General features: G+C 43.9%; 1 protein-coding gene across 1 annotated transcript in view; it reads right to left on the reverse strand.

Moving 5' to 3' along the window:
- Positions 1 to 242: 242 nt before the first annotated feature.
- The window catches only part of ptprn2 (protein tyrosine phosphatase receptor type N2), a 124,349-nt gene continuing 101,105 nt past the window's right edge, over positions 243 to 23,486 (reverse strand). Inside the window, exons 13-22 of the mRNA XM_047568048.1 lie at positions 22,451 to 22,654; positions 17,782 to 17,929; positions 16,402 to 16,475; positions 12,004 to 12,081; positions 9,595 to 9,714; positions 8,625 to 8,791; positions 6,467 to 6,520; positions 5,406 to 5,470; positions 3,456 to 3,529; positions 243 to 1,521 (exon numbers count right to left, since the gene is read on the reverse strand). Of these exons, the coding sequence (XP_047424004.1) occupies positions 1,450 to 1,521; positions 3,456 to 3,529; positions 5,406 to 5,470; positions 6,467 to 6,520; positions 8,625 to 8,791; positions 9,595 to 9,714; positions 12,004 to 12,081; positions 16,402 to 16,475; positions 17,782 to 17,929; positions 22,451 to 22,654 (1,056 nt within the window). The 3' untranslated portion in view covers positions 243 to 1,449. The remainder of the gene's footprint in view (positions 1,522 to 3,455; positions 3,530 to 5,405; positions 5,471 to 6,466; positions 6,521 to 8,624; positions 8,792 to 9,594; positions 9,715 to 12,003; positions 12,082 to 16,401; positions 16,476 to 17,781; positions 17,930 to 22,450; positions 22,655 to 23,486) is intronic.

A 23,486-nucleotide genomic window follows, 5' to 3' on the forward strand; every position in this document is an offset into this window, starting at 1 on the left:
GCCCCTCTCTGCAGTGCCGACAGGGCCGGTGAACCAGACATTTCATCCGCACAAACCTGGGAGTCTTCTCCAGGATGCGAACCCTCTGGGAGCACCGTGCAGCTCCTTTCTTTTTCTTTTTTTATTTTCTCTTCTTTGTGACTTCTCTGAGGCTGACGTTCAATCAAACGAGGAGGGCGAGGGCTCGGTCCCGTTTGTGTTTGTGTGTGAGAAACAACACTACACACCAGACAGAGGAGCAGTAGAGTCTATAGGGATTTATTATCAATCTCACACAAAATATATAGTTCTCATTGAGGCTCTCGGTATTCACCATGTAAGGATTCATAAAGTCATTCGTTGTCTATACACGGAGGGAATAATCTGCCATGTTGCACAAAATGTCACAATATACCAGTGATGGAGGGACGAACAAATTCAGCAACAATCCCGATATAAGTTCTTCTTAAACACATCATATTATTACTACTGATATAGGATGACAGTGTCTTTAAATAGAAGCAATAACTATCTCAGTTGGTATATTTCACATTTAATATTAGATCTTTATGTAACTGAAAAAAAAAAAGAAGAATTGATACAATGAGGAATAGAAAAACAGCTGATATGTTGCTATAATCAGGATCTGTGAGAACCTTCTCAGAGGATCTGAAAAAGGTTTAATACATGAGTGAGATGTCCGGACCCACAGTACAACAATGCACAACGTCTGCACGCGTGATGCTGGGTACATTGATTCAGATCATGGAGGCGGAGCTACATCGATTCGTTTAGAGGATATGGTCTGTACACGGTTTTTACAGGTGAGAGCTTCATCTGCTTTCTTTGCATGTTGTTATAATGAAAGTACTATTTAGTTCAGAGCGGAAGTGATTAGACGATCGGCAAGATCAATCTTCTGTTTTGTGGCGGGGGTTAAAATGCTAAACGTTGCCTCAGATCTTAAGCAGTTTGAAAAACTCAAGACTTGGACCACTAATCTTCAGATTCAGTTTGTTTTAAATGCACCAATCGCCGCTTTTGAGCGTCTGTGTCGCTTTATTTCTTAGACGGCCTGTTTTAGAACAAAATTCTTCACTTGACACCACGTAAACATTTCGCCGGTGGCACTAGAACGGCGTGTTCAGGAACAACATCACAGTTACAGAGGTACCGCGGTTCATACTGACACCGGATCAGGCCCCCACCTCGCATTTTTTTCCCCCCGAATTGCTAAAAAACAAGACAGGTCAACACTCTGAAAATTTGCAAATAGGGGATCCAGGTGAGATTTCCTGCACGACATTCATAAGTATACAGTATATATAGAGGTGAAGAGGAGGAAGAGACAGAGGAGGAGGAGAAGGAAGGGCAGGGAGATGTCAGTCTTGAGTGGGCAGAGGAAACCGGTGCTCGGCGAGCGAGAAGGAGGTGATGGGGGGGCGGCGGCGGCGGCGATCTGTGATGCCTTCACTGAGGAAGCGCTTTCAGGATGGCGTTCACCTCCTCTGCCACGGCTGTCAGGGCAAACTCGAACTGCTCCTGAGGAGGAGGAGGAGGAGAAGGGAAAAGGAGGAGGAAAAAGAAAGGAAAAGGGTGGATAAAGTTTGAGCGTGCGTCCACGTATGTAACAACTCAAATGCCATTTCAGGATGACTGACAGCTCCTGCTACTCCTGCGTATCTCCTGACCCTGCCCAGGATGTGCTTGGCCACCGACTGGAGGCGAAGGGGAAGCAATCTCTGAGCTTTCAACTTGAAGTGCACGAGCAGCCGGCAACGCCATCGATCCAGCCAGGTGTGTCTTAAAATGGAGCTTTTGAGTCAAGCTGTCTCTCAGCTTTATCTATGTGTGTGTGTGTGTGTGTGTGGATGCGTGGATTTGTTTGTGAAACCGACTCATAGTTCTCCCAGAGGAGCGCAAAAGGGGCTGATTGATGTTTGCCCCATGGACCTGGTGTTTTTATATTCCTCTCCTCTCCCCAGGCTGCAGGCCACAGGGTCCTCTCGCAGAGAAAAGGTACGTAGGAGTTGGAGGGAACAGTCTTTAGATGTGTCAACACACAGCCTGCCATAGTCTGGCCCGAGGATAGGCTAAATCAATACCGAGGAGTCACTGGTGGCCGTGCCTTTCTCTTTGCAGTGGAGATTATCTGGAGTGTTTTCTATTTTTATGCGTCTTCTGAAGCTGCGATGGGGCCAGAAAATGTGTAAGAGCATCCGTCTCTATCTTTATCTAAACCCCAAGTTGAGTGGAAAGTTTTTGTGCATAAAAAGAAAAGGTACTTTTGAAATATTATTTCCGTGCGGCCGTGCTGTGTTGTTCACACTTGCACCACTGGGGGGAGATCAATCTCTGCTCCACAGATCAGAGGCTGGATCTAAGCAAAGCGCCGCTGTAATTACTGCATGTTGGTGTTTGTCAAAAGGGAGTAACCAGAATATTTTTTTTTTGAAAAATGGGAGAAATTAATTTTTTCTTGAGCTCCATCCCAAAATATAGTGGCAACATCGTGAAGGGGAGGAGAGAAACATAATTGGTCGTCCAATCCTTGAAACCTAACTCTAAATTTCATACCTCATTACAATCTAATTTCTGTGTAGGCCCAGCATGAAGCCTCAAAGTGGAATCAACAATATTCCAATGTAATTTCACTTAGACTTGTCAGAGAGGAAAAAAAAAAGAAAAAAAAAAAGGAGGCAGCTCTTGGGTTCTGAACAGAGTGAGGCTGAAAAGGAAGCGGCGTTAATGAAGCACCTAGGAGTCTGCAAGCAAGCAGCTCTCATAAATATTATCACCCAGCGCTGCGTGAGGTTTGCTATTATTATTATTATTATTATTTCTTCCAATTACAAGACAGAAACAAAAGAGAATTCCTACCTAATGTGTGTATTAGTGGATGAGAGGAAGTGCTTTGTACACGCCCTAAAATATGTGTGAGGTGGAGGTGGTGATATAAACTGAGACTAAATAGTGTAGCTACTAGAAATGATTGGATGAGATCTTTATTTCACTGTAGATTGAACTTCCTTTGTTTTGTTTTAGTTTGAAGGCAACATCTCAGGCTCATATATACGTATGTCTGGATGTAACCAGTGTCAAAAATAAACCCTAATTCCATCCTGTTTCTGTTCAGGCGACAGGAATGATCCTGAAATCTTATAACTGCTGCCGTTTTCATCCAAAATATTCAAAGACCTTCTCGCTCCTTGTGATAAATGTGGAACACTGGAGTTTATTATCTTCACAAGATAATGTTTTTCTAATCCTGAAGCAGTTATCAATTACACCATCATTTCCCCTGATCCCCGTGCACATGAAGTAGACAATCGTACGTTTGAATGACTGCTGCAACCAACCCCCCCCCATGCATCCACCACCCCACCCTCTACCCCGCGCTTTACCTCCCTCCCTCCCTCTATTCCCCCCCCCACCCCCCCCCCCCCACCTCTCCAACTCAAAGCCGGGGACCTTACCTTTGTCTGGACCATGCCAGCTCTCTGGTCTCTCAAGTGCTCCAGGGTAGCGGCAATATCAATCTCTTTAGCACCTGCAACAGACCGAAAATTGGACTGAGTTCAAAGCAGCGGAGTAATCCAGCTCACATCTGTCAATCTCTCTTTATACTGGGCTCCCTTTGGAACAGCGCAGCGATTGAAAATTATTACATTCATCCCTCGAAAGACTTGGACGAGAGCCACGGACTGTTTCCCGATAAAATATGCAAGAGGATATTTTTGGGGGGTTTTGGATATGTGAAATAACGCAGTCAAAAACACTACGCACCGGCTGCTCCGCGCGACTCTTATTCAAAGATTTGGTTCTAACTAGAAAGGGAATTTTGATGCGACGCCGCCAGAGTCGGCCGTGCAACGACGCTAGCTCTGTTTAAAATGATTTGCGGCGGCTCTGCGCGGCCACGGTTTCACCCGCGCAACAGTTGCCTTCAGCGGCGATCGGCCGCTCGGAGGCGGCGACCGGAAACCTCCTTCCACGTTCAGATCCGTGGATTTCAAACGCCAGAGCTCGTTTGAGAAGAGCCGGCGCAGAGAGAGAGAGACGTGGAGAGGAAACCCGGAGAGGGAGAACTCTCGAGATGTTTTCTGAAAGTGAGGCATGAGAAACGAAGCAAAGGAGATGGAGCATGAGTGCATGTATGTGTGTGTGTGTGTGTGGGTGAGAAAGAAGGAGAAAGTGGGATTTAATGCAGCTGGACTTTGCACTCAAAGTACTCCAGTGCTCCGACAAGACTTTCATGTCTTAGATGGGCTGGATTCCAAAGTTAAGCTGAAGAGAGGCTCTCCGACCAAAGGAGAAAAAATAAAAAGCTTTGGAGAGCGAGATTATGTACGTTTCATACATTTGGCCGCAGTGCAGAAAAACAAAAGGTTAAAAGAGAGCGGCTGGCACCTTTCATCGCCGCGAACTATACGAACTCCATCAGGGCGGGTCGGTCTTATTACCGCGTCGCTGACAGCGAAGGGAAGCTCTGCACGGGATGAACGCTAACCTGCGCTGATGAGGCTGCACCGTAGGAGGAAGGGCAGACGGGGGGAGGAGGGAGAGGGCGGAGGTCAGAGAGCAAAGGGCCGGCTGAGCCACAGAGAGCTTTAAGGTGACGTAAAGCGGCCTTTGCAAGAACCCGGCAACAATAGACGCTTAACAATCGGACACCTCAAAAGATTTCAAAATAATCATTGTGCTTAATGATGCTCTCCTTAAGCTACAGCTCTGGTTTTGTTAGATTCAGCTGGAAGCTCGTCACAAAAGCCTCCGACTCGGAGACAAATCAATCTTGTGTGAATCAATCGTGAGTCTTTACTTCCACATTAGCACCAAATTACTGTGATTTGTGGCCGACTGTATTTTCGCAGCAGTGCAAATGCGCCTTGAAGTCTGAATTTCTAACACCGTGCTGACGTTCTGCTCACATTTGTGTAAAACAAGAAAAAGAAAAAAAAAATATCAACAATTTTCTATGTGAAATTTTAAACTGTTAAGAACAAATCGATGACGAAATCAAAGAAGCACAATATCCCCCATTAAATATTAAATATCGATTCAAACCACTGGAGCAAATTGCAGCTTTTTAAAAATGTATTTTCACTCTAAACATTTAATTTCCATGCATGTGCAATCTAAATTCATGTTGCGGCGGCGGGGGCAGGTCAATACGGTGTGAAGGTGGCTTAAATAGATAATTACTAATGTGGGCAGAGGTTTCTTTTTCATTTCCCTTTTCTCTGTTTTCTCTTTGTTCTGCTCCCTCCGTGTCTGCCTCCGTCTTCGCCGCCTCTCCAGGCCTCGGCAAAGTCACCCTCTAATGCATCCCCAAGACCCTCTGTGGAAAATGAGAGGCTTTGGCGTTGCCAGGGCAACACTTGAACGCGAGCAGAAAGAGTGAAAGGGAAGCCATTGATCGTTACCTTTAGCCATCCTATTGAGGACCATGTCAATCAGAATGTAAGTCCCACTCCTGCCGGATCCATCGCTGCAGAGAGTCGGAGAGACAGAGATCATTAAGGTGGCGGAGTGAGACGCTTTAATCTCACTGTGTTTTTCTTACGAGGGAAACAAATTGCTCATTTACATCTGCTGAGAGACTATTGAGTACATTTAAACACGGATAAGGCGACAGACGCACACTCGCACGTGACGTTACAGATGAAGTGGGTTATTTAAAAAAAAAAAAAAGCCAAAATCAATAATAATCCAACACTTTCTTGCAAAAAAAAAATGGAGGTGAATATTTGACGCTCAAATAAATGTGATTATGCTAAACCTTTGCACATGAGTGCATGTGTGGTCTTGCGGCTTGCTCGGGCTATTGGAAAGAGGGGGGAACGGTTTCTAAGGCACGCTGGGGACAAAGGCTTTTAAATGCATGCACCTCAGGAGCAGAGGAGAGGTTGAGAGGCCAGGGGCGGTTCGAGAACAGCTTTTGGAGAGCCTTGCTTTTCCATTACTCCAGAGATAGCCCCATGAAAAGCCTCCCTTTGTGCCCGCCAGCCATTCAGCGGCTCTGCATGTTAATTGCAAACAAGGCGTGGACATCTTTCTAATAAAGGCAAGGCCAATAAAACAGGAGAGCGGCCTGAGCACCACAGCTTCATTAATCCACTGCAAGACACTCAGTCCATACAGCTCCCTCAGAGGGAGAGCAGGCTTACTGGCCCCATGCATGACTTAACAGGATGTGACTATTAAAAGTGCTTGGACAGATACCTGGTGTTTAATGCAAACCAATCATGGCCAGTTAACTAACTCAACCAAATGGGAAATGGAAGTGTCTTTGGCTATTTACATAAGGACACAGTCGGTGGAATAAACAGCGGCTCCGGTGGAGCCGGATAGTAAATGGACTGAGCGGCTTTAAATAAACAGCCTCCGCCCCCCCCTCCAACACACACACAGGCCACGACAAACACTCCCCATCATAATTCAGCGGGGTCATCCACTTGCACAAAGTTCAAATAGTCATACTTGCCTGCAGTGAACGATTATCGGGCAAGATCGACCCCGGTAGCACTTGTTAACCTTTCTGAAATAAAAAAAAAAATAAAAAAAAGGAGAGAAAAGTAGATGTTATTGCGAGCTTGGTTGTCTCAAATGCTGCTAAATCATTTTCCAGGGAACAGGATCGATTCTTTCTGCAGAATAATAACAGTGATAATTAAAACAAATGTGACTGGTGAGGGACTCGTGCGCCGTCGCCGCCCGGGCAAAAAAAATTAACAGCGGCAATAATCTAAGGATCAAACGCTCGGAAAAGAGACGCTCCCTCCCGTCAATCAATCACTTTAAGATGAGCGCGGGGAGAGGGAGAGGGAGAGGGAGAGGGAGAAATCCGTGTCGCGCCGCCTGAATAAATTGAGCATCATTTCTAACGGCGTTATTGTGACACGCGGGTGATGGATGCGGCGGTGTGACGTCGCGACTGTCGACCGCCGACGTATTAACCCCGGCCAATTATGAATGTTACACACCGCGGGCGCGGCGAAGGCCAACGAGCCTTTTCACGCCCCGGCTGTTGCCATGGAAACTGACTACACCGAGAGCTTCCGCGTGTTTTTCCATTTCCTCCTCCTTCCTCCTCCTCCTTTTTTTTCTTCTTCTTACTTTTCAATGACAAAATGAAAACTAAACATCTATTCATATCTGCAGTCTATCTCGCACGCACTAATATTATTATAGTATTATTATTAGAAATATGCAAACACGACAGCAAATATGCTAACAGCACTGGAAATAACGCGTTGTATAGTTATTAGTATTTTATGTATTTATTCTACTTGCACAAATATTAGCAGCATTTCTTAAGTCTTAGAAACCAAAAGATGATTTAAACTCATGCATTCAACGTTCAACCTGATGCTTATTCTGTTTTGTTTTCAGTCTTTTCAAGTGTAATTTATTTCAGCTTAGATTATATTAAATGCATATAATTTTTCGAGATTGTCTGTAATGAAAAATATCAGTAAACTCAGAACATGTCCTTAGTCAAACAGCATACAGAGATGTTTGGAGTTCCCATGCAAGCCAGAGGAAGTAGCAGCGAGAGGGGGAGGAGGAGGAGGGGGAGGAAGGGGGAGGAGGAGGGGGGGAGGCAGAGAGTCAGGAGCGAGAGATAGACAGTTTGTGCACAGGCCTGGCTGAGGAGACACAGTTTCCAATGATCACTTTTGTGACTATGCAACTGGGCTCATATTACTAGCTGCAACATCACAAAAATGACACTGGCAACCGCAAAATACAGAGGTGGCCGAAACCAATGGAAACTGTGAGTGTGCGGGCGCAGTACGTCGTGTGGAATCTGAGACCTTCCCGAATGAATCAGAGAGCTTTGGATGCCCGCTAAACCTACGGCGGCGTCGTCGAGGCTAATTACTAGAGAGATCTCAACAGGAGGACAAACAGTACACAGCTCAAACCTGCACAGCGACATCACAGATACGCGCACGACCGACAACGCCCAGTTTAATTTAAAAGTGTAGCATCAACTCAGTCACAAAAGAATGAAAGGATCATTTTTTTTTTTTTTTTTTTTTCCCTCTCATCTGCATTACAAACCAGTGAGACAGACATCCATCCACAAATCAGATGCATCTATTCTCATTTGGAGGGCTTTTCCTCACCCTCCTGGGTTTTCCCAGAGGAGCTATTGCTGCTCTTCTGCCAGAACACATTATATGGAGAACAGAGTGAGGTTATTCAGTCACTAGCTTTCCCCCTCTCCCATGATTTTAGCGAGACAGCTCTCATTTAATTGGGTGTTTGAATTAGGTGCTTTTTTTTCTTTTTTTTTTCTCCCTTTCTTTCTTTGCTTCCAAAGCCAAGCCAGGCAAGTGCGGGGCTGTTAATTTGCTGCATCACATGTGCTGGAGGGAGGTAAGGGAAATAGGACCAGGATGAAAGGGATAGTGCAGAAACACAGTCCTTATTAGAACGAAACCGTTCTCTAAGACACCAAAAGGCGAAGGGGCAAAAGGGAGACGGACCAGAAAGGCGCTGACAGCATACAGAATATAAGGGGAAGGTGATTAAGAACAAGCTCGGGATAAAGGCCAGCTGTAAAAGGTGGAAATCTGTCGGATGTCAGCTCAGCCACTGAGTCTGAGGCCCCGCCAGCTGGATCTCCGTTCTACCTGCGGAAGTCTAACAGGGTCCGGGCCGAGGCGGGGATCCCGCGGTCCATCCAGGACAGGAAGTGGAACTGGGTGACGGTGCGCGTCTCGTTGGTCTGCAGGTTCTTCAGGTAGAAGCTCCGCACCAGGAAGTCCTCACACCAGATGTGCTCAGACACCAGGTTGACCTAAACGCAGACGTAGATGACATTTTAATGCTCCGCAGAGGTCACAACAACACATCTCCTGGCTTATCTCTGGAGGTTTCTACCACGCAGACGCCTCTGATGACAAAAGATTACTAATCATAATTGAATTTCCATCAAATTATATTTGTTGTTATAGACACATTAAAGAGATGACACTTAAATCACAGACTGTTGTGACTCTTTGTTGTTCTTTCTTGTATTAAATTAGTCATTTTCTGACGAAATGAGACGTAACTAAGTTAGATACTGAATGAATGTGACAATAATTTGTTCATTTTGATTTTCTTCACTGTTAAGCAATGAAGTGGGGTGCTGTTATTGCAAGTCATTAAGAGTTTTACCAACTTTTAAACTGTGAAGACCGACTTTCTTGCGACTGCATTTGGGTACAGTGGAGCCGGATGCTGTCTTGTAGAAAAAGGTTTTGAAGAACTGCATCAATACAAGAGAGTCTTATGGAAAGTTTCTCCAAAGCTTTGATATCTAGACTGTCCTCCTCATCCTTCCTTTCATGTGATTCATAATACCGGGTTTGATATTGGTCTCTGAGATTTGGTTTTTGATGCCAGAGCACAACATGTTTTTCCTCCTCTTTTACAAAGCAGATTGCGGTGTCTGTAAATTATGGACATTGCTTCTGGACAAGACATTTTGGAAAGCTGTGAGCACAACAAACTAAATTTAACTCCTCCTTCGTCAAAAAGGGGGCAAAAAGAGAGACTCAAAGCCATCAGCAAAAAAATGAACCCAAATTTATTCCCATTCAAACCATCGTGACGTACCTCGTACACGTGGTAGACGTCTGATCCCTCGTCGGGCCAGTAGTGGTGACACTGCTTCACTCCGTTCTCAGACAGCGGGGTCAACATGACGACGACGACGCAGCCGCTCTCCCACACCATCTACGCCAGAAAAGAGACGTCAAACGTCGGCGCTGAGCACCTCCTCGGAGAACAAACGCTTTCCCCCCACGTGCGCCCACGTGACTTTCCTTCCGGCGCTAATGCGGAGCCGAAGGGTGCCGCTGAGGAGCGGCATATTGCACATCGGGGCGTCGCATGGCAGCCTTGTATCGGGGTGAAATCTACGTCCAGGAAGTATGAATAAATGTCACCTCTCCGTGTGTGACAAATGATGAATGTTGGGCCCGAGCAGCAGGAGGGCGCGTCATGTGTCGCCCTCTCTCAGCCGTCTGAGCGAGATCACAACATCTACAGCGCTGCAGCCGCTGCTGCTCCGTTTCATCTTATCACAATCTAATGCGTCCTTGGGAAAAAAAGAAATATATATTTATATATATGTACAGGCCCACGACAGCCATTAGGAAAATGAGGAGGAAACGCGGGTTTTATGATTGCCATAAAAACACAATGGCCTTGACTGTACGCTAATCACAAGCTTCTGTGATCCAACCCAGTGGACATATTACACGCCAACTGTGCCAACTGTGCCAGGATGTGATGAGATTAGGCAAGGTGATAATGTGGGGGGAATATTATCCATTTAGTCTTGTACAATTTAGCAAATGTTTGTAGGTAGCGAGTATCTCGTTTTTCCTGCACCTCTCCGGCTTGTCACGTTTATTTCCATTCAAGCTCATTTTTTCTAGCCGAGAGGACGACACAAAACAGCCCAAAAAATGACCTGAGCTGCACTGCTCCACGAACTCAAGCAGAATGGCTAATTCTGCATTGAATTCGGATGAAAAAGGGGAAAGAGGACGGCGAGGCCCAGCAGAGCTAAGGTAATGGCTGAGGATGGAAGGAGGGAGGGGTGATGGATGGAGGAGTATAGGATGAAGGGATGGCGGAATGAGGAGTGGAGGATTAGAGCCGCCTTTCAGAGCACTGCCTGGGGCCGGTGTGGATTAGATAGGACAGAGCGAAAAGATTTGCCTCCTGCACGGTCCATTTGCATGAGAGTGCCAGTGTTTCCTGTTTGTTTACTTTTAATGGGATAAAGACTGTGTTTTTTTTTTTCTGCCACAATCCAAGGTTAACCACACTGAATAATGAATGGCTGCAGCCCATCCCCAGACACAGAGCTGATGTCCAACGTGTCACTCAATCTCAGCCTAATTTTCCATTATTTTCTGCCTAATTGGGAAAAATCTAGAGTTGAGTTTAAGGATAAACAGCCCATTTCATCAGATAATGGATGTTACTTACCTGCCTGATGAACTAATGAATTAAGTAGTATTATTATTTCAGCTAATGCATTCATTTATAAAAAAAAAAAAATCATCAGAGCTTCTGAGGTTTTCCTTAACTTTATAAAAGCAATTTGTAACATCATTCCCTCCCGGTTCAAACCACGGCAAACTTCTGAAGTCAGGAGCCACCTCTACCGGCGTGCAAACACAAAGTCAGCACTATCATAACGATTCAAAATGATTATCCGTTTAGAACAAGACACACAGTGCAGAGTGCACGGCGCAGGGCCAGCTGGTCCGCCACGATTTATGCTTTGCGCCTCTATATCCTGGTCACGGCTAGCTGGAGTTACTTCACCATATGGAGGTGATGGGCCCACTAATTACAACAGTGCTGTCCTATTAACTCAAAAGAATGCCTTTGGCTACCATGCATCATTTAAGGCATACTTCCACACTAGTTGACATTTTTTACAATAGCCTATATGCGGTGATTGATGGCAGGTTCCTCTGACATTTATGGACAAGGGAGGAAATATAAATAGCTTAGAGGAAATAATGCAAATATGAGCAAATACCAACATTATTATAAATAACCCAAGACTTCCCGAGGCTGTTTATAAGTAGACTTTTATATAACAGCATTCAGCTAATCACAGCGCTTTATTAATAAATAGCAACAGTGCTAAGATAACTACACTTTTAACTTCCCATAATGCTTCAGAGGACGTAAACTGGACGTTAATATTGTCACGGCTCAGTAAAACGTTAACCAATCAATCAGTAGTTCACTTTGGAGCATTTATGGCAGCTTTTTCATGGCAGCCATCAGAGGCAATGGCATCCTTGCTGCAGTGTAAGTCACACCAGATTTGAGAACATGTGTATCGTGTCCAGCGTGTCCACACACCCACCATCCACCTTAATGTAAGATGCCTTTGTAGGACCGAGAACAGGACATCAATGTAGCTTTTTCGTCGCCGCAGAGACAGAATCTCAGAAGATGAAAGATGGCCGGTGAATGGAGAGGAGTTTTTACCTGCCAGAAGTCTGCCACAGTGGAGGCAAGTGGGCCCTGGGAGGCGATGTAAGTAGGGTTGCGAGGGTCATGGTCCATCTGGGAGAGAGGGAACAGAGTGTGACACAGTGCTTGGGTGGAGGCTGGTGGATGAAAACACATTGTCTGGGTAAGACTTCAATCAAAGCCTCCATCTGGATGCAGGCACCAAAAGGAGATCAGCATCTATTGATGGAAAACACTGCCATTTTCTTTTCTCTCATTCCTCCACCAAACCCCGTCTTATTCAGGATGTTGCTATATTTATGGGAATGATTAGAGTAAACTGGGACACGGAAAAAAAGGACTCACTGTTTTTACGTAAAACCATGAACGTCACTTGATTTTGAACACCTATTTGAAGGATGTGTTTCTGTATGCCGGTCCGATTATCCGGCAAAACGCTCTCTTTAAATATCATATTTACATATGAATTCAGAAGGAGACCTTGAACGCTGATGTATTTCTCCTTTACTTAGCAATAATGAAGCAAACAATGAAGCAGCTCTGGTGTTGAACGTCTCATTTTTTAAATCTATACCAGGGGTCTTCGACGTTTTTCAGGTCAAGGACCCCAAACTGATGGGGAGATTAAGTAGAGACCCCCTACCTACTATATGTGTTCTATATTAAACTACACACGCCGGGTGGTGGTCTAAAGCCTCCATTTATCCCTTTACTAAAATATGTTGGATTCAGGTTAACGTGTATTTAAAGAAACAAATTTGTGAGGGAAAAAAATTCAAAAAAAATCTATAAAAAATGTCTAATCAGTCAAAGAGTTTGTGGTATTCAAAGTACCTGTTAAACCATAGGTCTTGAACAGAGGGTTCACGACCCCTAGGGGATCTGCAGAGGTACTGCAGGGGGCGGGGATCACAAAATCTTTGGTTGATTAGACATTTTTTATACACATATATATATTTTAAATTTCGCCCCACAAATTATTTTTTTTTTAAATACACATTAACACAAATTGGGCTGCAATTGGTTGAGAGCTAATGATATATATATTAAAAAAAATGAATATTTATTTGGACATGTGTATTATTTGAATAGCTTAATATTGTCATCTAAAAACACATTTTGTTGTGGGGTTCTGTATTTTCCACAGCGTCTTTCTACCAATACGTGCTCCCTCAAAGACCTCACTGGTTGTGGTCATTTTTTTTTTCTTTTTCTGTTGACGTTTTGACATGTTACTATATGATATCACGCCGGGTCTCTATAGCTCGGAGGCGGCTGACACGAGGGAGCTGAACATTGAGGTGGGACATAATGACATGGTGGGTTTGATCTGAAGGATGCGGCTGAGGTTTGATTGAGTAGGTGTTGGCTGAGTTGCCCCCCCCTCCTCGCTCTGCTCCCCTCCCTTCCTTCTCAAAATCAATGATTACAATTTATTGAATGTTTACGAGTATCCTCTAGTGCGAGATGCATCAGTGGAGAGGTGTTGATGTACTTTAAAGGAAATGAAACAGGGTCGGTGCATAACAATGCATTCTTAATGAACGTGTGACATTATAATGATAGACGACGCGCTGCTGCATTCTATGTATAGGGAGTCATTTAATCTTAAATATAGTAGACCTTCCAAAGACAATACATTTAATGAGGATAATGCATTTCTTAATTAACCTGCCACCGAGTAACGTCCACCAATAAAAATGAATGAATTTGTTCTCGCAGCACCGCCCCTAATTGTAACAGAAAGTCATTTAGGGAGGGAGATATCTCTGAGCATAATATCAAGATGACAGCAAGTCACAGGGTCACACTTAATGGCTTTTTCATATTTTATGAACTTGTTTTATTTATTTTTTTTCCTGAAGAACAACTTGTCAAGGGCACTTTACACGGCCTTAAAAGTTAGACATGTAGTTTTTCATTCCACCTCTTTGTAAATTTCTTGGACTCATTTGTCTCGCTCATGGACCTCGACACCCCCCCCTTAAAAGGAAAATAATTATGGAGCGTTTCTCCATGGCTTCAATATTACCATAATACTTTTCTCTTCTTCTCATATTTAATATCCCCAACAACAGGATTAATTCTTAATGCTTTGAAAGGCTGATAAAAAATGCAACTTTAATTTTCAATAAAAATGAGTCCTTTACTTGTTTTTATATCTCGAGCCTGGATTAAAAGTCCCAAATAGTTTTAGAGAGTCTTAAATCTTCTTCCAAATAGTGACGTCACTGTAAGTCGGCCTCAGCAGAGACGGACGCCTGCTCGCGTGTTCATTTTAATGGCACCGTTGCTGCTGAATATTAAAATATTATTATATTTTAGGACATTTAACAATGAAATATTTAATGGAGCCAAATTCTCCAGGTTCAAATTTGATGTTTATTTGTGATTTATAGTCAAATTATCTGAGCACATTAGGTTATATGTGTCAGGAAGGATGTCAGCATTCATTCTGGGTTATTATACATGTAACAGAACGATCATTCGGGGCCAGAAGTGAAGCACGAAAATGTTCCGTCAGTGTATCATCTCAAGGACTCGCCGGAATTTGGAAATTTGCTTTCCCCCCCCACCCTGAAGAAATCTCAGGGACACATTAATGAAGTGAAATGTTGCATCTATTACTAGCTGTTAGACCTCAATTAGCCATAACCGTGTTGTCCAATTTTCTCTTCATCTCTCCTGCTTGAAATTCCTCACAAGGGTTTGTAAAAAAAAAAAAAAAAAAAAAAAAAAAAAAAAAGGAGAAAATGTCCCCCACAGAAATGAAAGGTAGACGTTCGAATGCTGGCTCTTCTTCCACTCCGTTTAGCCAATCTCAAGGACGCAGACATGCTGTAGCTGTGTGCGCTGACATCCCTGCACGAATACTAAAGTGCAAACATGAAAGAGTAGTCCTGCATTTCAGCTGTCCTCCCCTCGCCCATTGTGGGAAGAAGATAGAGCACAAAAAAAAAAATAAAAAATGCAAAGAAGTGCTCTTTGGTTTGAGGTAAAATAGCATGTGCTAAAATAGCTCTCGACGGTATCTGCTCCCGGAGGTTGCGTTTCAACTTTCAGCACCTTGCTGTAGTACCTCGATCCCGTGTTTATATAAGAGCTCGCAATCTAAATTCAGACTCGTAGCGGAGAGTTTAAAAACCAGCCCTTTTTTTTTAAAAAGAGCCAGACAAGACAAAGACTTTGACCACATTTTGTGTCACCGCGCATTCCTCCGAGCCATCCCTCACACTAATGATGCCGTACATCTGGGAGCGTCGCTGTGGTCAAGCATTTACCATTATCCGAGCTTCTCCCCGTGCGGATGTCACCCTGTGCTTTGCAGGGAGCTCGCAGCGCCCCTTCCCTTTGCCTCCCTGACCCCAGATTCCCAGAAAGAAGCGACAGATTATTTACTCGTAGGCCACTGCCCCCGGAGCTAATGAGGAGGAAGAAGCCGCATTGACAGACATAATTATCACAGTTTTGCTGGGCTCAGCCAGGGGTCCCCTTTGTGGTGTAATTACTGTCCTTTCATCCACACACCGCTGCATCCGCCATTACTTCACCCATCTCCAACATCCGTTTGTTTTTGTTGTGTTTTTTTTTTTTTTTTTAAAGCCGCACAGAAACAGTCTCACAGAACTTTTCTCTCTTTTCACTAAGTGATTTTTTTTTGGTCCCCCCCTCCCGATTGATTATTATAATATTATTCCATAAGATGTCGCACTACAGCGCTGTTTAAATAAGCTGGGAACATCTATGAATATGCCATTAGAGGAAATGGGGAGAATAAACAGAGGATCTAAAAGTCGCCATTGTTTGTTTCTGAAGAGTAATGGGCTTTTAGTGCAGCTGCGTGTGCACCCCTCATCTGTCTGCTCAGAAATTTTGGCACTGTATTTGAAATGCATAGTTTCCTGTTCCCTTTGATGGAATCCCTTTTCAGACGCCTCAGGGGAAATCATGACTGGCAGTGTGTTTGGGATAAATACTAAAAAGAAATATATATATACATATATATATATATATGTATATATATATATGATAACCTTAGCCCTCTCCAACACTGAGGTCTTTCTGGATTTGTGAGGGGATACATTTATTTAGTCCAAAAATATGTATAATTATTTTTAGTGCACATGAAAAAAATATATATCTCCAGGGAGCGGCCATTTTGAAAAGCAGTAAAAGTAGCAGTGTGATTCAACAAGACACACCGATTCCTCTGGGGCTTTTCCTCAGCATGGAGAGCAAAGTTAAAAAAAAGAAAAAAAAAAGATCAATGCTCTTGATCAATGACAAGTCCTACTTTTATCTTAAACCCAAATCCAAAGACAACAGGTGCCACAGGAACAGAAACGAGAGGTTTCAGAGACGGACCGATGTATTAAACAAAATGTCGAGGCGTAATGAATAAACAGTACTCACTATCGGGCTGGCATTGATGTAATCTGAGTTGCTGTGGTTATTCTCCGCTTTCAAGGTGATCCTGGAGTGATCATCTGTAATAGAGATGCATAATTCATCTGTACATGTTTCCACTGTTTTTCCTCTCCCGCACAATAACAACTGAATTTTGAGCAGCGACGGAGGAATATGAAACTGAAATGACTGCAGGGACTGCAATTTCACCAGACTTTCATCATGCGCTCGCACACTGTTCTAAAGTCCTGAATCGCTTCACCTTCGCTGAGGAATGTACCAAGCGAAGGAAAATAACAAACAAGAAGTCTGGAAGTAGTGATGTGTGTGCTTTTTCTAAACAAGCTAAAGCTCAGCTGTCTTCTTGAATGGATTTTATTTAAATTAAAGCCCATGAAAAAAACATTTTGTCATATCTGTGTATAAAACAGGACACGTCCAAAGGCTCATGGGGTCTCTGTGGGCGTGGCCACATCTGACCGTCAACCAACTGCCACGAGATTCAAACGGAGCTCAATCCTGATTGGTGCACGGAACCATGTGACCAACACCTGCCTAGTTACTGTTGCTAGTTACTGTTGCTATGCCTGTAAAGCTTCACCACACTGCACATGTTAAGTGAAAACCAGAGATATTTCACATTACTTTTAATTTAACTACTTCACGCAGAAGTAAACACAAACATTTCTCACTGATGTTTAACTTGTGTGAGCTAATGCTCAAATTCAGGGGTTTGTGGCCCTTGCATTGCTTGTTAACTGATTCAAAATGTTGAAAAATGATGTAAATATGCAAATAATAGCATAAAAAGGGTAATAATGCTAAAATACATTGTCCCAGTTTAAAAATCCTCATGGAATAAGGGCTAGATATGGAGCTAGTTTCTTCAAATACATCAATATTAATTTAATTTAAATGCATGAATGGAACGACAATGCTCATTTTACCCTAAAATTTGTTTGTAGGTCTTAATGAACAGAGAACTGTCCATTCTGTAGTTACCACAAAACAATAACATACCCTCTGACCTTGGTTTATATCATCCAAGAAAAAGTTTGAAAGAATTGGCTCATTAATTTGCTCATTAATGACCTTCACTGCTCTCAGGAAAAATGAAATTAAGCGAAAAGCTCCTTGGCTTCTTCAGAACCCTGCTCGTTTGTCCATTTTGGAAGCATATTTTGTCTAGTGTTGTTTTGGCATGTTTACCCCACTGGTTTTATGTGCCTCTTTGGAGCATCTGTTCCCAAACACATCCATGATGGAGACGCATGACCTCAGTGTCATTCGGGGTCTCGTGAACGGTGGGAACATTTTTGCAAAAAAAAAAACAAAAAAAAAAAAAAAAAACAACCCAAACTGAACAGACATCTGAGTTGGACTCACACACGACCACGGCGTCGGAGCGGTTCCTCTTGGAGTTCTGCTCGCCTTGGCCCACGCTGCAGACGCTGGGCTCTGCCTGGTAGGAGCACAGCGCCTCCCACTCGCGCTCCAGACGGTTCTTGTTCTTCAAGTGGTCCTCCATGTACGACTAGAGGAAACAGACACCACCTCAGCCACCATTTCAAACAGCGAGCCAGCACCGGGCAAAGGGACACACACAAATTCATCTCAAAACGTGGCTGCGAGAGGAACAAATGTGGATTTATTAAGATGCCTACAACAATTAATCTTCTAAGGGTTTCTTGTAATAGCTCATTGTAATTTTTTTTTTTTTAAAACCAGTAAATAAACTAGAGCAAAACACTAAACCCAACAACAACAACAACAACAAGGCAGCTCTCCTTTAAGCTATGATCAGCTGTCATGGCGCATTACTGTCCTAAGCTGCTGTACAGCGTTAACAACCGAGTGAAGAGGAGGCTGCTGAAGATCTAGGTGGGGAAGGTGCGCTAATGCCGCCGCCGCCGTTGCCGCCGCCTTTGTGCGGGTTTGTGTGTACAGGTTTCGACCGAGAAGAAACAAAACACACACACAATTAAGACTCCTGAAAGGTTTGTCTGCATTGGAAATACTTCAGGGGTGTTTCAATCACGTCCCTCACTGCTTGCACAGCCGCTGATAAGATTGTCTGCATTTAAGCTGTCGCTGGGAGAAGACAAAATTTAATTCGCTAGAGAGACAAAGATGGAAAAAAGAGAAGGGGGAGGGGAAAAGGCCTGTGTGTGTGTGTGTGTGTGTGTGTGTGTGTGTGTGTGTGTGTGTGTGTGTGTGTGTGTGTGTGTGTGTTCTCCCAAACCAGGGCAAGTCTTGTGGAGCTTAGAGGCTGTAGCTGGCAAGACGAGTCTTTTTTAGCGTGTTTCGCTTTCTCTCCTGTATCATCATGCCCCCCCCCCCCCCCCAACCACCACCACCACCACCCCCTTCCCGACGGGGTTAAATGGTTTAGTCCGCTATTGTGCGAGACACAAGATTACAGACTCATAAACTGATGTCAGGGATCAGCTGGCTAATACAATGAAAGTGATACCCAGATGTTCTGCGTTTTTATCCCGTATTAAAAGCGGCATAGGTGGGAAGAGGCAGAGAGGTGACGCGCCATTGTTCCAGCCGACTCATTCGCTGTCCGTCTGTCTGTCAAGAGGGGAAACCCAGGCCTTCGCAGAATACATATACAATTCCCACCAAGATGATAATCACAAATAAGCTTGTCCAACGCATAATAGGCAATTACACTTTGATGGCTCGTGAATTCAAACGTCTCCTGCAAATGTCATTAAGTGACTCAGAAGAACATTACAAAATCCTGCAGACAATGGAAATCAAAGTTCATTGTTAGATGTGGTAGCAGAGGTGCAACTGGGGTCTCAGACGCCGCAATGAGAAAGAAATAAAGAAAAAAAGCTACTTTTGTAATCAATGCAGCTGCATGATGACATACCATGATACATCTGACACATTACTGTAGATCTGCACTGTTACACTTTCAACCGTAGCCGAAAATAATATATATATATATATATAAATCTAGTTATCATTTCGAATGGCAGGCAACACGGGTAGATTTGCATGTGTGGAGTTGTGTCATTGCCCACACAAACACACAGTGCTGTCTTCCCAGGAAAATGACAGCATGCCATTATGGCCACTTGACAGAGCCTGTCACCACTATGCTCTTGTCACCCGGTACAAGTGCTCTCTGCTTGCCAGCCTGACAGCATTCCACCTCCCCTACCAATATTACATCTCCATGTACTTGATATATCCACTCTGAATTGCATCCCATTCTATTCAAACGATGCCCTGAATCGATTGCATTCCAAATTCATATTTTTCGAAAAGCTTAATGCAATGCAGCCAGCGGGGCCCTTATCAAGCCCTCCCGTTTTCTAGGGGGGGAGCAGTGGACCATGGCGTATTCCAGAGACAGGGTAACGAAGGTTTAGTGAATGGGGGGATTATGTCTGCCAATCAGAGGGTTGGGATGGGAGGCCTGGGTGTCAAGGAAACAATGTCTAATCCTTCCTAAGCAGTCTCCTCGGCAGCAGAGGGTGCTGGGTGAAATCAGGATGAAGGGACAACCAGGGGAGCCAGACACAACAGGTAACACATTACTGTCAAGCTCTGCTGTCAAATTAAAACGAACAATACCTGTAACAGTTAGTGCGGGGGTGGGGGGGGGGCTTTATGATATGATAAACAGCCGTGAGACGTGCAAAAGCGTGTTAATAGGTGCTGTGATTTGTGTGACTAATAATAGCAGAATGACAAGAACACAATGTGTCGCCTTAAATGGGACGGCAAATTGCATTTTTTTTTTTTTTTTTTTTTTTTTGCTCACAAACTAAATTTTTAAAACTCCAAGTAAAAGGTCACCGAGGGCAGAACACGCCGAGCGAGTCAGCGGCTATTTTCCTTCGCTCTGGTCTGTTTTCCTGTTGAAAAAATAATTCATCATTTAAAAAAAGGAAGAAAAAAAAGGACCATAACTACTCCACATAATGATAAAGAGCCTCAAGCAACTTAATTATTGATTTTTCTTTTTTTTCCCCCCCGTTTTCCAGGGGAGAGGTGATTAAGCTAAGGCAACACTGCAGCGACTGTATCAACGTTTTGACCCTGTTTGTGCTCAGCAGGAGAATGAACTGCGTTTGTGTGGTGGCTATATATAAAAACATAAAAAAAAAAAAGAGTGCTGTCCATGGTGCTGAAAGGACTTGGCATTGTAGCACTTCTGCAAACCGCATGCTTTGTTGCGAATCTGGTAATTATTTCAGATGCTTTTAATAATTCTGTGGACAGAATGAACACTTGCGCTGCTGAAACTGGCAAAAAACAAAGATAGGAAATCTAAAAACACTGTCTGCAGATGACTCAGCGCGCAGACGCATCCAATTTCAGCTCTGAAGTTGGGAGTCGTTATGCAAGACTTTATAAGTCTTGAGGTTGGGTCGCGCAGTGGGACGCAACATTGTGAGGTGATTGGGCCTCCAAAAAAAAAAAAAAAAAGGGACACCCAGCACGAGTGCTTTGGAAAGATGGGTATTCATCATTCTTCTCCACACGGTGTGAACTCCAAAGAGCAGCAGAGGGGAGATGAGAGGAGAGGATAGCAAAGATGGGAAAATATAGGCCTGAGATCAGTGATAACAAGGCAATCTCACACATGGTTTCATGTGAGATGGTGGTGGAATTTTAAAGAAGAGCCCCCTATAGGACATCTCCATGTCAATCACGGCATGAAAGAGAAGTAAAGGTCCCCGAGTGTTTTACCTTTCTGCATTGTAATGCCTGCATCGCCGCTGTGAAGAAGCTGGGGCTAATAATAACAGCTCCTAGAAATGATTCACGGTGGCTCTTTTGTTATTTGCAGGGCTAAATGCTTTTCTATTGTCAATGTTTTCAAAAGGGGCTTCACAAACAAGCCTTGACGAGTGCAACAAAACCCATCTATTACCACCAATACAAGGCATTACTCAGATTCACTCTCATTCATTACAGCCTCCCAATATAAAAGCTAGACATGCAGTGTGATGAATGCTCTCTCCATTAATGGAAACACTGCAAGGCATCTATCCATCTCTTTTATCAAGCTTGTTTCAAATGAATGAAGCGAAAGTTGTGCGAAATTAAAACAATCCATTGTGTGTTTGTGGAAGTGTTGCGACCAAAAGCTTTTTAAATTAGGGGAAAAATTCCAGGAAAATAAATAAATAAATAAATAAATAAAAAAAACAACCAACATCCAAATAACAATCTGAATATTACACCTCTGCTGTGCTGCTCTCATCACACAAAACAATGTCTGCCTTATTTTCGCCGTGGCAGCACGAGTAAAGGATGGAAATGACAGACAGGAGAGAAGCAGGAGAGAGCGATAAAGGGAGAAAATGACACAGTGGAAGGCGGAAGAAGTTGGAGGGGGGAAAGAATGAAGACGACAGAGTCGAGATAAAGCAGGAGGGAGGAAACTGCGGGAAGAGTGATGGAAGAAAACAAAGATAACCGAGCTCTGAAGGGAATGGGGGGAACAGATGAACAGAGAGAAATAAAGCTGTTGGTTTTCAGGGCCTAACTTATTTGGAAACGCTTTTAAAGTATGATGTATATTTACTAGATATCTGACTATGTCAGTGCTTAGAAGAGTCAGTTAATTCCATAAAAATGTGTTTATTGAGCTGTATTTCTCGAGATCTGTTCATTATATAAAAGATTCAGCCCAGTTTTGTCATGTTAATGTCTAATCATGTCACCCTTTAAGCTGTCTTGCTACTTTATACACATCTTCATCTGCAACATGTGGAGTCTGGATATGACACATTTTATTTTTAAGCCCAAATTCTCCAGTAAAGTGCACAAGTACCACATGTTTGGAGGCGGATCAGCGTTTCGAGTTTTCCCCCGGACTTAACCCCACCTAAGTGGGCATTAATGAGACATGACGAGGCGCCGCGGTCGTTCAGCCGAAACCACCGCTGCGAACCACAAACGCTCTCCCAGGGCCCCGACAACAAACCACATCTCAACCCACTTCCGCGTCTTCCACCTCCTCTCTCCTCCCCTCGACACGGGAGATCACCGCAGCTCTACCGTCGTTCCCGGATCTCCTTACCAGTATCATGTGACCCGTGGAGATGTCCATGTTGGACGGCACGGGCTCCTCGCACCAGGAGGAGGTGCTGCTGCGGGTGGACGGGCTGGCGGCGGGGCCGTCGCTGAACTGAGACGACACGCTGTTGAGACGAGAGTGGCGCAGCGTCTCCGGCCGCTCCACGCGCTCCGACGTTCGTATCGCCATGCGTTGGCGACACAGCTCCTGGGGATCAGAGGAGACGACGTTGGAGGACCGGGTGATGGAGAGAGAGCCTTTCACGTTTGATCTCCTTTGCGCGCACATAACAACAGTTTTATGTATTTTTTTTACGTGCTCATCCTCCCTGTTAGAGGCTGTGAATGCATCCTGTAAAATCCTGTATCTCGCCTGACTCGATCTGTCCTCACTTGTCTGTAGATTAATGGCTTATCCTCGTGGATTATGGAGCTTATACTAATTATGTCAAAAATACATGGTTGAGGAGCCCTACATGACTTACAGAATAAATTCAGCATGTCACACCTTCCTGCCACACAACGACCGTCTTTATTGTTGAGGAATGAATCTTTTAGTTGGGGGAAAAAAACGTGCACATAATCACCGCACAATCGTTCTGTGAACTCAAGCACTGTGAAGCCAAAGCTACTCTTATTTAAAAAGTTTTTTTGCCAAGATAAACACACAGGAGGAGAATTAACTCATCAATCAAACAGGAGTTTCACTGTAAATGCGTGGAACCGGGGCTCAAAATGCATTGCTGCAATCGTAAAGTATAATTTTCTGTTTTGATTGATATCTCAAGTTTCTTTTCTCCAGAGACTTGCAAAAAAAAAAAGGCCCACTCCTACGAAGGATACACTCCTCCTAATGACTCAGCTTTTCTCCCATAATGCCTCGGTGCAGAGAGGAGGCATCGAGATTTCGAAGACTAGGCATTATCTAGAACACGAAATGAAAAAGAGGCATCGTTTCTGTGGAATCTTACGCATTTGGTCGGCCTCCCTCTACGAGGTGTGGTCTCTCTTCGTATTTCTGTGTTAAATTCCTAATCAGT

This window comes from Mugil cephalus, chromosome 18 (genome assembly GCF_022458985.1).
Source record: "Mugil cephalus isolate CIBA_MC_2020 chromosome 18, CIBA_Mcephalus_1.1, whole genome shotgun sequence".
NCBI classification, from domain to species: domain Eukaryota; kingdom Metazoa; phylum Chordata; class Actinopteri; order Mugiliformes; family Mugilidae; genus Mugil; species Mugil cephalus.